This window comes from Ceratotherium simum, chromosome 26 (assembly GCF_057802395.1).
Source record: "Ceratotherium simum simum isolate JZ-2026a chromosome 26, ASM5780239v1, whole genome shotgun sequence".
Classification (NCBI taxonomy): Eukaryota; Metazoa; Chordata; class Mammalia; order Perissodactyla; family Rhinocerotidae; genus Ceratotherium; species Ceratotherium simum.
This window is the reverse complement of record NC_141925.1, coordinates 17410638-17427049: the sequence shown is the minus strand read 5'-3', so window position 1 is coordinate 17427049 and position 16412 is coordinate 17410638. Positions and strand designations below refer to the sequence as shown.

Sequence of the window (16412 nt, the reverse complement as noted above, 5' to 3'; positions counted from 1 at the left end):
TGGCTCCCAGTGGGTTCATCATCCATTCTTGGGAAACTATTGAAATGGGAGGGTGGAGGAAGCACAGAGCAGGGTGTCTCCAAGATGTGAAACGGTCACAGAGGAAGATCATATCTAGAAGATCATAGAAGAGCACAGAATCCCCTCCTGCGCTCCTAATAATGATATTTTTAAATATTGTTGCATCAACAGCTCCCACTGCTTTGGAACTGCACTTTTTTCGTGAATGTTTTGAATGAGAAAAGGCCAAGGGTGGCCAAAAAAAATGAGTCACAATTAGGAGAGGAATTAATTCTTCCTTCTTTTTTCCAAAATAATTCTTCCTCCCACACACATTCAATCATACAACAAATATTTACCGGAAGCCCGCTCTGTGGTTTGTGCTGGTGCAGGGGACACAACAAACAGTAGACAAGACAAACAAGGGCTCTATCCTCTTGGAATTCAGGTTTAAAAAACAGATGAATTGGACAATTTTAGGAAAATATAAATTCTAGAAGAAATAGAAAACAATGTAATGAAGTAGGTCCTGTTGTCATCCCCACTCTGGTGAAAGTGGAGGCTAAGCACCTCGCATTCATACCTCCAACAAAGAGTAATCCAGCACCGTGCAAAGATTTCCATGGTAGACCTGGAGAGGTCCCAGCTTATTCGGCTGTTTCTGTGGTTCTACTCAGATAATAAACCAGGGCAGGTTTCTTGTTGGATAAATCCTGTTGCAGAGGCTGACACAAAAGGAAATGAACAGAGTCATCCTGTTCCCGTTACTCTCAACCTCAAGGAGTCTCCTGCAGGGGATTTCTTGTGATAGATTGTCTGTTCCTCCTCCAAACAGTCTGGCAAAGCATCTGTCCAGATACCAAATTAATTCTCTCATAAAATGCATCCTTTTCCTCCATTTTCCTATCAGTAGGGAAATGGTGAGAGTTTGTGGGAATAAAGCGCATAAGCATTCAAGGTTCTATGAGGGGAGCATCAGCACCCGGCACACAGGGGGTCCATCCGCTTTCCCTCCATCCCAGGCTGAAAACTCTAGAGCGGATGCCAAGATCATACTGATTGGTGGAGTTGCGGGACACAAACTGTCGTGGATGCTGTGCTGTGCTGCTCTGATCCCCCTTCAGGGCTGAAGGACTTATTCCTCCCCTCCACCCTACCCCTACTGCTAGCTGAAGAGAGCCCTTTGCTAGAGATTATACCTTCCCAGGGCAGCTAGCATCCAGGGACTGGTAAAAAGCCTAGCTCCCTCACCCAACTTGAACAACTCTGGAGGGCCATTCCAGCTTCAGAGCTCCTACAGGGTCCACTGAGGTTCTCCTGTGGCTGCATTGCAACCCGACTTCCCCTCTGCTAGGTCCTGCTTCCTTCTCTCCCCCCACAGGTGTGGGTACCAACAGCACTCCCCCAATAATCTCCCTGCAACTCAGTGTGTTTCCTAGAGAACCCAACCTGCAACAGCTAGTGCTAGGGATGGTCTAAAAAAGGAGAAGCTAAGATGGGATTCTGGAGCTGGATGACCCACCGCCCAGGTGATAATGAGGACCCATCCCCAGTAGAGGAGGATCGAATGTAGCCTCAGGCACAGGGAAGCACTGATTGTTCAATTTTTCACCAGTAGTAAAATGGAATGGTTTGGCACCCACATGATCCACCTGGGTGTCTCTTAGTACTCTCTCGCCCTACTTTGACAGTAAATGGACAAATAGAGCAGCCACAGCCAGAGAAGTACATGGCAACCAGAGGCTCAAACCCTTCAGGGATTGAGGTCTGGGCCACCCCACCACGTAAGCCACCTAGACCATCAAAGGTGCTGGCAGAGGGTGAAAGGAATCTAGGACAGATAGGAGAGGAGGGAAATGATTGTCAGTTATGCCTGGAGATGAGCTGCTGCTGCAGCGGGACCTGCAGTTCGTCCCACTAACCTCCCTCTTGTAAGTTTCCCATAGGAAAAGATGCCCAGAGGGTCCTGCAGGTGCTGCTCTCAGAACTGAAAAGAAGCAAGTGGATCTGCCAGCACAATGGGTGCACTGTTGCAAATGCTGCACTGTGCCGCCTGGTCCCCCTTCAGGACTGAAGGACCTAGTCCCCAGCTACTCGGAAGGTTGTAGGGAGACAGATCTCAGCTGTTGCCCTCTCAAGGAACTGTCCTTGGCTGAAAAGCCACCTTATCAAAGGTCATGCCCCACTCCTGGGGTAGCTAGCATCCAATGACTGGTCCATGCAGGGATACAAAGGCTTGGCCCCCTTACTGCAACTCAGAACAACTCTGAACAGCCATCCCAGCTTCAGAGCTCCCTGCAAGGTCTGCCAAAGCCTCCTGTGATGGCACCACAGCCAAACTGTCCCCTCTGCCCAATCCTGCTTTCTTCCCTTCCCCCACAGGAGTTGATCCTAAGAGCCCTCCCTAATAAAGTTACTACACACTATTGGATAATCTCTTGTCTCCGAGTCAGCTCCAACAGAACCCAATCCACGAGACTACATGAGATTTGAGCCCAAGGCACAAACTCTTAACCTCTGGATTTAGCTCTTTCGTCTCATCCAATCCCAGAAACCCCAGGGGCATACACGTGGTGCATCCACCACACTCTTGGCCTGTGTAGTAAACTTGACCCCCAGGGAGGCAGTGTGTTCTTTATCCTGTCAGGCCAAAGATGCTCCTTAAAGAGAAGAGTGATTGCACAATCCCCTCCACAGCTTTCCCCGAGGTCCCATCCGGATTCAGACTCTGCTGGCCCAAGGCCTACCATCCATCACAATAAAGCACACCGTGTTCACGGCCCTTTAACAGCCCAGGATGGCTATTTATGACTTCAGGCTGCCAGCACAGCTCCCTCCTGGGGGACTTCTATGTTCTTCTGGGTCCCCAAGGATTTTCTGCCTTAAGGAGCCTTGTGGCTCATGCTCTGTCTGAATAGAAAAGTCCCAGCTGCTTTGCTTAGGGTTGAGTGAGAGGATGAGGAGGTCCTATCACTGAAACAGAGTGCCTGACTCTGGGAGTCTGTTAGGTCAGATGGGGGAAAGAGGCCCAGAGAGGTAACATTGATACCGAGCAATGGGCTCGCGCTGCTCGCCACAATCTGAGCCAATTAATCACAACGAGTTAGAGATCGAGAAACGAAGTTTAATTAGATTAGCCAGCAAATCGGAAGACAGGTGACTGATGTCTCAAAAACCCACCTTCAAAGATTACAGAATCTTGAGACAGTTATATAGGGAAAATGAGCAGTAAGGAGGGGGTCCAGGGATGTTGGTCTCCAGGCATGACGGGCTCCAGGCATCACATTGTTCCATTCTTCTGTCAGCTGTGATGGATACCTTGTAGGTGTGTTTCCCACCTGTGGTCAGCCTGTTCCTGGAGAGAAACTCATAGAACAAAGTTTTTAATTTATCAAGCTATTGGGGAGTCATAGGTAAGCAGAGGCCATAAATCAGGAGAGCATGTGAATTTTTTGGAGTACATGCAGCGCAGCAAGTAGTCACACGGAGGAGGGGCTGGGGCCATTTAGTGTAACAAGATGGCCTCACTTATGCTCACTTACAACATGACTTTCCCAAGTTCAAATCAGTAGCAGGGGTGGAATACGGAATACAGTTCTGTATTCTTTTTACTCCATCACACCACCTCTCCCAACCCCTAGGGTTTGCCTCTACTAAAATCTAGACTGAGATATAGAGAAGGGAACTGATCTGTCCCGTAGATCTCAGACAGACTTGGGACTCGGACACACCAGATATATTGGAAGGCAAGAATGAGATGTGGGGCTAAAAACAGGATTAATGGGAAATGTGTAAACAGAGTCTTTGGCCCCTGCCCACCCCTCGCACCTCCATCCTGGTTGGTAAGAAGAGATGGGATAGGTGACTGTTGTCTGTAGTGATGTGCAGCCATTCATCTGGTAAAAAATGTTTTAAATTTTTTTAACTCTATACTAGTTTTTTTACGCTTTAATCTTAGATTCAGAACCTTTTGTGGAAGGGCAGAAACAGGAGTGACTGAGAAGTGCTGCCTGGGTATAAGAAGGAATTTATACTTGTATTTTTTAAACACAAGAATCAAGTTATCACCATTCCACTCAGGTGGAGTTAGAATAGGCAAACTGTTCCAACATTTCACCCTAGGATTCTCATCAACTGCCCGGTAGTGAACGTCAGTGGACATTATTTGAGAATTCAGAACTGTATAGTTGGAGTTCTTCTATTACTGGGCAATTAGAAACACTGGACCAGAAGCCAAGAATATGACTCCATCAAACCTCTCCAGTACTTAAAAAAAGTGAAGATCTCCTACAGTAATGTATGCATCTCTGAATCCCTGGAATATACAAATCAGCTTGTGCTAGTTTCTCTGGCAAAGGAAAAATAAATGATATAATAATAATTTTTTGAAAAATCCTTCCCCCCAAGAGACCAATGTTTGGACAAGAAAGTCTATAGACTGGCAATCAAATCCCTCCTTATGCAATCTATGCGGTGACACTGATAACTCTGTACATTTCTGCAAGGCTGTTGGATTTGGTGGAATTTGAAACTTGCTGAGTTTTGTGGACATGTAGGCATTCCAAAAATAGAGACAGATGTCACTCTTCCAGCTCTTTCTAAAGATGACCTAGGTGGCATTTAAGCAGAAAATGAGTGTCTCATCTCCTGTTTGCTGCATGGGAAAGAAAGACCTGGATCTAAAGTCAGGGTTAACGGTGATGTAGTCCATGAGCCATGAAAGAAAAGGAAACCTCCACTAGATAGCAAAACTGTAGATAGATGGATCATCTGTATTGCTAACAAATTATGCCGATGTCATGTTTTTTTCTATTTATCCATTCAACCTAAGCCTCTCCTCAGGCCCCAACTCAGTAAAAAGTATCAACAAACAGCCGGTTACTCAGGCCAAAAATTTAGGAGTTATTCCTGAGTTCTCTCTTTCAGCCCCTCCCCCATTATCAGCTAGTCGTTCCCTCTGCCTACAAAACATCCAAATCTGCCCATTTTTACCACTCTCATTCCAACCAAAGCCACATCTCTCTCTCTCCTGGATGCCTTTGCTTCTTAACTGGTATCCCTGCTTTCCTTCTTGCCCCTCCTCCCTACAATCTGCACTACCTTTACAGATTAAATAAGATCTTGTCCTTCTGCTGAAAACCCTCCAGCGCCTTCCCGTTGCCCTTAGAACAAAATCTAAACTCTTTATCACGGCTCCCAAAGCCCTACATCTGGCCCACCTCTCCGTCTTTTCATACTACTCTCCAGCCACACAGGCCATTTTGCAGTTCCTTGAACAAGCCAACTTCTTCCCTGCCCCCTCCCCTAATGCTCTATGCACTTGCTTTTCCCTGTCTGGAGTAGTTGTGCCCAGATCTTCATAGGTCAGGTCTTCATGATCTTGGCGCTCGGTGTAAACTTCTCTGACCCTCATAAATATCCCCGCCGTCCCCCTCTCCCCCCGCCATCAGACCGATCCCCAATTTAATTCATAGATCAACACCTGAAATTACCTTTATTTTAAAGATAAGTTTTTAACGTGTTTCTGTCTCATCCCTACCAGGACATATGCTTCAACAGAGCGGGAATTTTGCCTCTCACGTCCCCTCCAGCACCTACAGTGCCTGACGCACAGGAGGTGCCGATAGTTATTTCCTAAATGGGGCAGTCCCGGAGCCCACAGACACAGAAGGGGCAATGACAATACAAAGTGACAAGGGCTGTGTGGGGCGCCGAGTCACTTGGCGGAGTCAGGGCCCGCCTCCCGCTGGAAGACGGGAGGCTCCCCCACCCCGTCCCCAATCCACTCTCCCTTTTGAAAGGCTGAGGACTGAGGGGCATTTTGTGACCAAACGGTCATTAACAACGATAACAATATTACTACTGGCAAGAAAGCCAACAGGCGGTGTGGCCGGCAGGAAAAAAGGGAGCGGGGCAGGGGCCTGAGCGGGTCCGGCTCCGGGGCAGCAAGGCGGGCGGCAGAGGAGACGAGGGCGGAGTGGAGCGGCGCCCGGGGCGGTCAGAGCCGCGTGCCGGGGCGGCGAGGCGAGTGCCGAGCCCGGAGGAAGGCGCGGGGTGGCAGCCCAGGAGCCAAAGCCGGCCCCGCCGGCGCCACAGCTTCGCTTCCGGGTGAGGGGCGGGCGGGCCGAGCAGTTCCGGGGCGGGCGGCGGTTCCGGCTGTGCGGGCCGCGCCGCGGCTGCTGGTCCCGGGCGCGCGGAGGGCGCGAGCGGCGCGCGGGGGCCGAGGGGCGCGAGGCGGCGGCGCGGGGACTCCGGGCCCCGGCGGCGGCCCATGGGGCGGGAGGCGTGAGGCCGCGGCCTGCCCGGGGCTCGGGGGGTGGGGGGAGCGGGGCGGGGAGATGGATAAACTGACCATCATCTCAGGATGTCTCTTTCTGGCCGCCGATATCTTCGCCATCGCCAGCATCGCCAACCCGGACTGGATCAACACCGGGGAGTCGGCGGGTGAGCGCGGCGCGCGGGCCGGGCGGGGGATTCGCTGAGGGCGAGGAGAGGGAGGGGAGACCTGGCTGGGAGAAAACCGGGCTGGAGGGTGCGAGGCGGGGGCCGGCCTGAGGAGAGAGGGGGCGGAGGGTGACCCGGGCCGCGGGGCGGGGCGGCCGAGGGGACGGAGAGGAGGACGCGCTGGTCGCCAGCGGGACCCCCAGGCTGAGAGAAGAGGGGCGAGGAGACCCGGCCTGGGCTGGCGGGTCCCGGACTTTAGGAAGGGGGTGAGGGGAGACAGCCACTCGACCTGAGGAACAGCGGAGGAACGAGCTTCGTCCTGGCTTTAAAAAAAAGTGAAGGTGGGAGACGGGAGGAAAGCGATTTGGAAGAAACTGAGGCGCCTGTGAAGGAATTAGAAACCAGGCGGGGAGGCTGGGGCGGGGAGGGAGGCAGCCTGTAGGGCAGTGCGCGAGCCTCGAGAGAGCTGATGGGCTAGGGGACACCCGGAGGAGTCAGGTCCCACCCCCGCCGCCGAGGAAGCTGCGGCCGGACGAGAGGTGGCCCGACGAGGCAGGGTTGATGGTGCTGGGGGAGCTGGGGGTGGTGGCTGGAGCTGGGGGGCGCCGGATGGGAGCCCCCCTACCCGCGCCTTCGCCCATGCCCTGCCCACTTGGCAGTGTTTGAGACGCATGTGGCTTCCGATTTTCCCTTTGAAGTCTCTGTGGTTGTAATTTTGCTTTATTTTAGGCCCGGGAGCTATAATACTACTACTAATAAACTTCATTTTATGGAGCATCTTTCATTCCAGCGCATCACGAAACGTTTTAGAGATCTTAATAGTAGTTACAAAATTAAATAACACATTAGAGTTGCAGGCGGCCCAGCAGCAGTAGCAGTGCTTGCTGTGAGACCACGGAGCTGTAGGCAGCAGAGACAAGGTGGTGCCCTCTGGAAGAGGTAGGCATCTGTCTGAAGGGTATCCCAGGTGAATGCCCTTGCAGGATTTTTCTCAGCTGGGGCCACCATCACCACACACACAGACACACACTCACTCACTCGCTCACACATCCAGACCTGTGAGACCAAACCTTTAATTAATGTAACAGCTGTCAGAAGAGCTGATGGGAATTAAGGAATGAGCTTGTTTTCTAACGGCTTGTTCAGTGCAGGTGAAGGAATATTGGGGGTTGGGAATGTCAGGCTCCCTCCATGAATAATTTGTTACAAAATGTATCACTGTGCTGTCAAACTTCTTAAGTATTACTTATGGTTCTGTATTTATCCTGCAATATTTTTAGCTCTTAAAGCTGTAGCTGGGACATTTGTTGCTTCCTCCTCCCTCCCTCTCTCCCATCTAGACCTAGTAACACAAAATCATGCTGTCAGATTTGCTGGTTATTAAAATAACACTCTAAAAAATTCTGCTCCTTTTCTTGCCTGTACAGTTGTAGCACAGCTCTTAATTGTAAAGCATATATGATTATTATGTGATGCGGTAGAGGTGTTAGCTAATCGTAACATGGTAATCATATTGCAATATATAAATGTATCAAATCAACACGTACTCTTTAAACATATACAATGTTATATGTCAGTTACATCTCAATTTTATTAAAATTGTAAAATGAAGATATCAGAGTGGTTTAGAATTTGGTGAAACTATGGGCTTTGTTTCTGAAAATGTTGGTGATGTCAGCGTCAACTATTAATTTGTACAGTTGTATGTGTAACATCCGGTTTGTGATCTGTTGTGGTTTTTATCCTAATTATACGTGCAGTGACTCCTTTTACGAGACTTTCTTAGGGGCAAAGAGATTTCACTGTTCTAGCAGAAACCATCCTTTTTGCAAAGAAGTTTCAGGTGGAATCCCAATGTATAAAACAGACAAAATGCTCATGGAAAAGATACTGTTACTTGTACAGAAGAAAGAGGCAAGTAATAGCATAACATTCCTGAGAAGATGGAAAAGGACAGCATTCAAAGCATTGGAAAAGGGATAGCTCCTCTATTATATTAGAAAGAAAGCAAGGATAGGATGAGTACAACTCCTTCAGATTAGTAGGCAAAGTCTTCGGCTGTGAGTTGCCGCAGAGATGGGAGGGATAGAAGTCCAGGGTTTGAAGACAGTAGAAAATGTTTGAAATAAGTAGTTGCAGAGAGAGCATGCCAACCGGCGACATAGTAGGATTGTCTAGCAGCGTGGAAGCCTCATTGAAGTCAGTGGTCATGAACATATAGTGTGATAACCCATCTGCCTTGCTGACTTTCTCTTATAGTGCTCTGCTACTTTGGCACCAGTGTGTGGTGAAAGGCAATAGAAGGCTTCATTCAGGGTTGGTGTTTGCCACCTACATGCAACAAAGTGACAGAGGAGCAAAGGTGATTAGGGTATTGGTCAAAGTATCATTGTAATGATGGCTCATGGAATCTCAGCTGGATAAAGAGTAAAAGTGAATAAAGGAAAGAGCTGATGGATTGGTCAGTGAATAGCAGATGGTATATGGTCAGTGGAATAGTGGACCCAATAGAATTGAAGACCTGACTGGGAGTTATTGATCCAGCAAAGCAGAAGGGCAGGGGATTGTGGGCACAAGGTCCAGAGTGTGACAGTGGGGATATGTGGCTGAAGTGGGGTGGAGGAGGTGATTTTTTTCCTAACAGTTTCCCTTGCCATCTCAGGATACCCTTCAGTTAAATATTCTGTAGCTAGAAAGAAGAATAATAGGAGATAGTAGAACAGTAGGAAATTTTTCAAAATCATATCTAACCTATATTTCTTACCTTAAATATGTCAGACAGTAGCCCCCCAAAACTTAAAATGAATGGGATCCTATGTTCCTTTGTTCACTCTTGTGCTCTTGCACGGTGATAAGATGCACCTGAACTTTGCCTGGTGTTGGATTGAGCTTATATGTCCACTGTACACTGTGACCTGAGCAGACAGATCCAGTCTTGAGTTTAAAAAAAAAATCAGTGCAGAGTTACACCTTCCAAATCAAAGAAACATTTATAGGAAGTTCAAATAAGATCTCAGAGGTGACAGGACTAGCCTTACTCTAAGATCTGCACAAAAGTGACATAACCTGGCAGCAAAAAGTTAATGCTTTGGTTCCCTTCAGTGCGTTATATACAGTGTATGAAAGTTTGCGATATTTTTACTGCAGGTTTCTAAATGGACAAAATATATTTTGAAAGTAGAATTCTTGGAGCCAAAAAGTTCTGCAGAATGTAGTTTGAAAACCACTGCAGTGAACTAGTAAGGAAAAGTTTCAGGATTCAAATCCAAACTTCATCACTTACAAGCTCTGTGAGTTTGGGCAAGTTACTTAGCCGCTCTTTACAGTTCCTCCTCTGTAAAATAGGGATAATAATAGTACCCATCTCGCTGGGTTATTGTGATGATTAATTGAGTTAATCTGCATAAAACATTTAGAACAGTGCCTGACACATAATAAGTGCTCAATAAAAGATATTGTTGTATTGCTGTTCTAGTTTATAATAACAGATGTCAGAATCCCAGTTTTGAAATTAAAGCTCAGAACTTGTTACTGTGAGAACTGACATGGTTTCTTTATTAGATGTTTTTGGAAACAAGGAAACATCAAGAATAATATGGCCAGGCTTAGCACAAGTCAAATAAATTTGTCTTCCCTCCTGGCTTTGGACGTTCTCCATCACTCCCATACTGTTCTTCCTCTTTTAGTCCCTCATCTCCATATTCTGGTCTCTGCTCCTCAGATTCTACTTGAACTACCACAAAAGGAAATGATATATCCAAAAACAAAAAGCTGAATAGAATAACTTCCTAAAATCCTAACTAATAAACTGTATTACTGTAAGATTATGGATCGTACTTCATAGTGGCAGAATTTTTAGTTTGTTTTTATTATATTGGTCCAGATACAACATGGAGAAATTACATTCCTTTTACTTTCATCTGTGTGTGGTAACATTTCCTGAGCTTGTTCTAATAGCTTGTGGATTATACACAGACTTTTGAAGATATAATGAAACAGAAATAGATATTTTATGTATGGGGAAAGTACATGGTCGGGGGGCACTTTAGTAAGGACCCTTAGCAGTTTCTATTAATGTAATCAAAAATATCAAATGGTAGGGGCTGGCCCCGTGTCGTAGTGGTTAAGTTCGCGCGCTCTGCTTCGGAGGCCCAGGGTTCGCAGGTGCGGATCCTGGGCGTGGACCAACGCACCGCTTATCAAGCCATGCTGTGGCAGGCGTCCTGCATATAAAGGGGAGGAAGATGGGTACGGATGTTAGCCCAGGGCCAATCTTCCTCAGCAAAAAGAGGAGGACTGGCATCAGATGTTAGCTCAGGGCTAATCTTCCTCACACACACACACAAATATATATATATTAAATGCTAGGTAAATATAATGGCAAAATTACGTAATTGTGCTATGCTGGGGTCAAATTTCTGCTGGTTACTGGAACTGAACATCAGTATCAATATCTTTTACTTTATATAGTGCTTTATAGTTTTTGAAGCACTTTCACATCCATGACTTGATTTGATTCCTTAGGCTTTTTGTATTTAGCTAGTGTAAAATAGTCATTTCCACATTTTTTCCCATGTCAGTGCTTTGCACAAGAGATCTGAATTGCAGTTTGCAAAGACTCCTTCAGGAAAACTCTTCATGGGAGTATTACCTATTTCTTATTTATGCACATCTTTTATTTATTTAAATGAGATTAAAATTCTTCAGTGGCTGAAATTTTTGCCAGACTACAGAAGAGGGAAAGAGGGAGATTTGGGTTTCAGGTTTAAGGTGATATTCTTTGCTTTGTATAAGTCCCTTAACCTCACTACCACTGATTTCTCATCTCTACAGAGACAAACTATTTGTGAAAAAAATTTTTTTTAGTTTTATTGAGTTAACTTCAATGAGATCAGCAATTAAGCAAAGCTGCTTCTGATAAATATAAATCATCTAGCGATCCCTTTAATTGAGGCATCATCCTTTTACAGCAGGATTTCAGTTACCAAAGTTATACCATCCTAAATCATCCTAGATGGATTTGCTTAGTGTTCTTTATGAAGATTTCCAAATATTTCCCCCGAGTCTCTTCCGGTACATGAAGGAACTTCTCCCTTATGACTAATCAAAATTTCTCTCTCTAGAATTGGTTCTCATATTCACATTGTAGTCTGTCATAGTTAGTGTATTTATTTATACTTTCATTCTTGTTCTTTTTAAAATTGCTTAGACTGGATGTTAGAGTGTTTAAGAGATCTTAATACCTGACACCCTCTTCCCTGCTTGCATTCTGAACTAATTGTGGGGAGGGGGAAAGAAGAAGATAATTAGGAGTCAAAACAGTATTTTATTACTGATAATGTGGCTTATGTCGGTGGACAAGCGGCTGCTGCTTACTGGACCTCAAACTGAACAGACAACTGTCCAGTCCCAGGCTCTGCTGGGGGACCTGCCCTGTAAGACTTCTGGCTAAAAGAACAGAGAACATGAGTGCTCCCTGTGGCCAACTTGCTCCCGAGGGCAAAATGTTGGACTACATATTCCCAGTTTTTTCTCCTAAACTGCCAGTCACATGAAGCCATTCCTCTTGACCTGGGAAGAATTGAGTGAGGGGCCACAGATAAGCTAAGAGTATTATTCTAACAGCCTCCTATCTCCACCCTTAGTGGGTAGAAACATCAGAAATAGGGAGAAAGCGTTACTAGTTTGAAACCCAGGAGATGGCTGAGATTTTGTGAGAAAGAGTTTTCTTTTTCCTCAGGTGCTTGGGGAAGTGAAAGACTTTGGTGGTGGGGGCGGTGGGGCCGGGGGGGTCGTCATTTCCCATCTGCTACCTACTACCCTCTCCACGGGAAATCCTAGTAAACCTCAGAGAGGGGACTCTGGTGCTTGGCATGTGATAGATCACGTGAGAGTTCAAGATCTACTAGTACATTGTGGCCTACAAATTGGGGGTCCTTGGTTTAAAACATTAAAATTACAAGCTGCCCAAGCAGACCTATGTATTAAATACTAGAGAACTATTAAATAATAAGCCTTTTTCCCTGAACTATGACAACTTCAGTGATCACAAAGGTGCTTTGGCATGAAGGAGCTCTGTAACTAAGTTGTTAAACCAACCCATCTAGAACTTTGTTTCATTAATCACTTTGGATGGGACTTGTAGAAAACGACAGAATTTGGTTACCTAAGAGCAAAAATCTTGAGATTGTGTTCTTTAACTTAAAAAGCATGAACAGAATTCTTCAATGGCCTTTTGAGTCTTTTCCCACTAAATTTTCTTTTTTTAAAACAGTTTTGAGATATAATTCATATAACCATAAAATTCACCCATTTAAAGTGTGCAATTCAATGGCTTTTAGTATATTCATAGAGTTGTATCACTATCACCACAATCAATTTTAGAACATTTTCAGTACACTAGAAAGAAACCCCACATCTTTTCACCATTACTCCCAACCTCCTAGTCCTAGACAACCACCAGTCTACTTTCTGTCTCTGTAGATTTGCCTATTCTGGACATTTCATATAAATGGAATCATACAATACATGGTCTTTGTGACAGGCTTCATTCACTTAGCATGACATTTTCAAGGTTCATCCATATTATAACAAATGTCAGTACTTCGTTTCTTTTCATTGCCAAATAATGTGTATATAGATATACCACATTTTATTTATCCATTCATTAGTTGATGGACATTTGGGCCAATAAATTTCTTTTACTTCCAAGAATAACACTTCTCCATAATGGTAAAGTGGTACAAAGATTTTTTTTAATTTGGTTTTTTAAAAGACATTATCAGTATTATTTATTTTAGCATATCAAATAATAAGAACTTTGAATAAAAATTCAAAGACCAGTCTTCTTACAGTGTTCACAGGTCACACTTAAATCTTGAAATCACTTATGATACTGTGAATTTCACAGTGTAGACTGGATTTTCCAATGTGAGGTTAGATTTCCTGAACAGAGCAGTTATTTCCTTTACAACCTTAGTTCCAGAAGTCATCTCTTTACCATTATCAACAGAGATGTAGCCACTTCAGATGAAGGGTATGTAGGCCTAAAAGTTTTGGAGAAGAGGAATTTGTGACCAGAAACATAGACAGAAGCCATGAGTAACAGGAAGTCACTAAAAGGAAGGAAATGCAGAGAAAGAAATTACAGAGTGATGACTGCCGTTGCATTCATTAGACTGACCAGACTTGTTGAATTCTTCGTCCTTTGGCTGCCAGAGCCGCTTTCAAAGCTGCCATAGTAATAGTCATGTACGTCAGTCCTCCACTGTTCGGCTTAGTGTGACCTAAAAGAATGTTATTAAACCTCTTACCTGATACGTGTTGGGTTTGTATTGGGGTTGCAGTGTAGTAAAATGGTCCTGTGGATTTGGAGTCAGACATATCTAGATTTGATTCTCAGATTCCCTTGTTATGAGCTTTATGATTTGGGGCATGTAATTTGATTTCCCAGCTGTAAAACTGGGATGATATGTTTATCTCAAAGGATGGTTGTGAGGAAAAAATATATGGTGTATAAGGAGTTACCACATGGTCTAATACATAGTAAATGCTCAAATGTTAGTCATAATTATTATTTATTATGTAAAAGATCACAACATCTGAATTTTTTTTATTGATGTTTTAATAGTTTATAACATTGTGAATTTTTGGTTGTACATTTTTGTCCATCACCATATACATGTTTCCCTTCACCGCTTGTGCCCACCCTCTACCCCCATTGCCCCTGGTAACCACAATACAGTTTTCTCTGTCCATGTGTTGGTTTATATTCCACATGTGAGTGAGATCATATGGTGTTTGTCTTTCTCTTTCTGGCTTATTTCGCTTAACATAATACCCTCTAGGTCCATCCACGTTGTTGCAAATGGGATGATTTTGTCTTGTTTTATGGCTAATAGTCCATGGCATATATATATACCACATCTTCTTGATCCAGTCGTCAGTTGAGGGACACTTGGGTTGCTTCCACTTCTTGGCTATAGTGAATAATGCTGCAATGAACATAGGGGTGCATAAGCCTCTTTGGATTGTTGATTTCAGGTGCGTTGGATAGATTCCCAGTAGTGGGATGGCTGGATCATAGGGTATTTCTATTTTTAATTTTTTGAGGAATCTCCATACTGTTTTCCATAGAGGCTGCACCAGTTTGCATTCCCACCAGCTGTGTATGAGGGTTACTGTTTCTCCACATCCTCTCCAACATTTGTTGTTTTTTGTCTTGGTGATTGTAGCCATTTTAATGGGCATGAGGTGATATCTTAGTGTTGTTTTGATTTGCATTTCCCTGATAAAACATCTGAATTTTTAAACATTTCCCTTTTGTATTATCTGCTTTATTTATGTATATCTTGCCTTGTTCTAAAAAGAAATTTAAAGCAACATATTTTGTCTGTATTTGAATAGTCCTGAAACCCAGCTGGATCCAATCTGGGAACAGAGACTGCAAAGTCAATTGTAGTGGTAATATAAACTTAATGGGACGCATATAAGTACCAAAACCAAGGAAGGCATCAGGTTTATATGTTTCTGGAACAGACTAACGAGGTATTCTAAGTGAAAGGCAGCCTAACATAGTGGAAAGGGCACACAGGTTTTGGGGTCAAAACAACATGTAGTCACATCCCAGTCCCACTATTGACTAGCCATGTAATTGATCTTAGACAAGTTGTAGTTGAGGGTTTTTTATTAATAAAAATTATATCATTCAGGGGCCAGCCCTGTGGACTAGTGGTTAAGTTTGGCATGCTCCACTTTGGCGGCCTGGGATCGGTTCCCAGGCACGGACCTATGCTGGTCAGCAGCCATGCTGTGGTGGCAACCCACATACAAAATAGAGGAAGACTGGTACAAATGTTAGCTCAGGGTGAATCTTCCTCAAATAAAAAGAGGAAGATTGGCAACAGATGTTAGCTCAGGGCAAATCTTCCTCGGCAAAAAAAAAAAAAAAAAAAAAAAAAAAATTACATCATTCAGACTTGATTAATACCTCTTTCAGTACTTCCAATTGTTTTGCAGGTTCAGACCCCTGTTCTCCTGTAGGTTAAAGAGTAATAACCACAGTGAATTATGAAAATCACTTAGTTCAGAAGTTATTTTTAAAGGAATAAAGGTAAGAGCAACTTGTCTGTAAAGCGTTACTGTTGGAGTATCAGGAATCAATTAGTCTCTCCTCAAAGGCTGAAAATAAGTTTGAAATATATGAGATAGTTGTTTCTTTATAGAAACCTGGCAAATAGTACAACTAAAAATTTAGTTTCGTTTATAAAATAAAATTTCTTCTAGTTGTCATTAGCTTCTGTAATGCAACTGTGAGTATTTTTTTATACCCTGTTCAATGCTTACTTAAGTAGTGGGCCATATTGTGTCATCTTATAGGGCAGTTTATTTTATTTTATTTATTTATTTATTTTTAAATTATAATTTTTATTTATTTATTTATTTTCCCCCAAAGCCCCAGTAGGTAGTTGTACATCATAGTTTAACATCCTTCTAGTTGCTGTACGTGGGACGCGGCCTCAGCATGGCGGGAGAAGCGGTGCGTCGGTGGGCTCCCGGGATCCGAACCCAGACCACCAGCAGCGGAGCGCGCGCACTTAACCGCTAAGCCACGGGGCCGGCCCTATAGGGCAGTTTAGACACATAATGAAGTATTGCTGTTTATGAAATTGTGATTGTTGAATTATAGTTGAGCTTAATCAGGCACCTTGAATGGATAATTATTTACATGGTGACCTTGTTTTATATCCTCTAAATAACCCAGAAGATTAGGTTGTACAGTGAGAGCAGTGACAATATATAGGTATAAATTTCATATTTACAGCTTTACCTGTTTATAATGATAAAACATGACATTTGTATTTTTTTTCCTGGTCAAAATATTTTATTTTCAGGCTCTGAAGCTACACATGTTTACCTAAGTACTGCCTAGAATTCTCTGCCCATCTAGCAGCCAGCTGCTAAAATGT

General features: G+C 44.2%; 1 protein-coding gene and 1 long non-coding RNA gene across 3 annotated transcripts in view; one reads left to right on the top strand and one right to left on the bottom strand.

Moving 5' to 3' along the window:
• Positions 1-3103: 3103 nt before the first annotated feature.
• LOC147913594 (uncharacterized) lies at positions 3104-6450 on the bottom strand. The gene is made up of 2 exons (XR_015548545.1): positions 6353-6450; positions 3104-3355 (listed from the first exon to the last, which is right to left on the bottom strand). It is a non-coding gene; the product is annotated as an uncharacterized LOC147913594 (long non-coding RNA).
• The window catches only part of MOSMO (modulator of smoothened), a 70498-nt gene continuing 60422 nt past the window's right edge, over positions 6337-16412 (top strand). For both annotated transcript variants that reach the window (XM_004442971.3, XM_087417082.1), the window contains exon 1: positions 6337-6444. In XM_004442971.3, the coding sequence (XP_004443028.2) occupies positions 6339-6444 (106 nt within the window). In that variant the 5' untranslated portion in view covers positions 6337-6338. The remainder of the gene's footprint in view (positions 6445-16412) is intronic.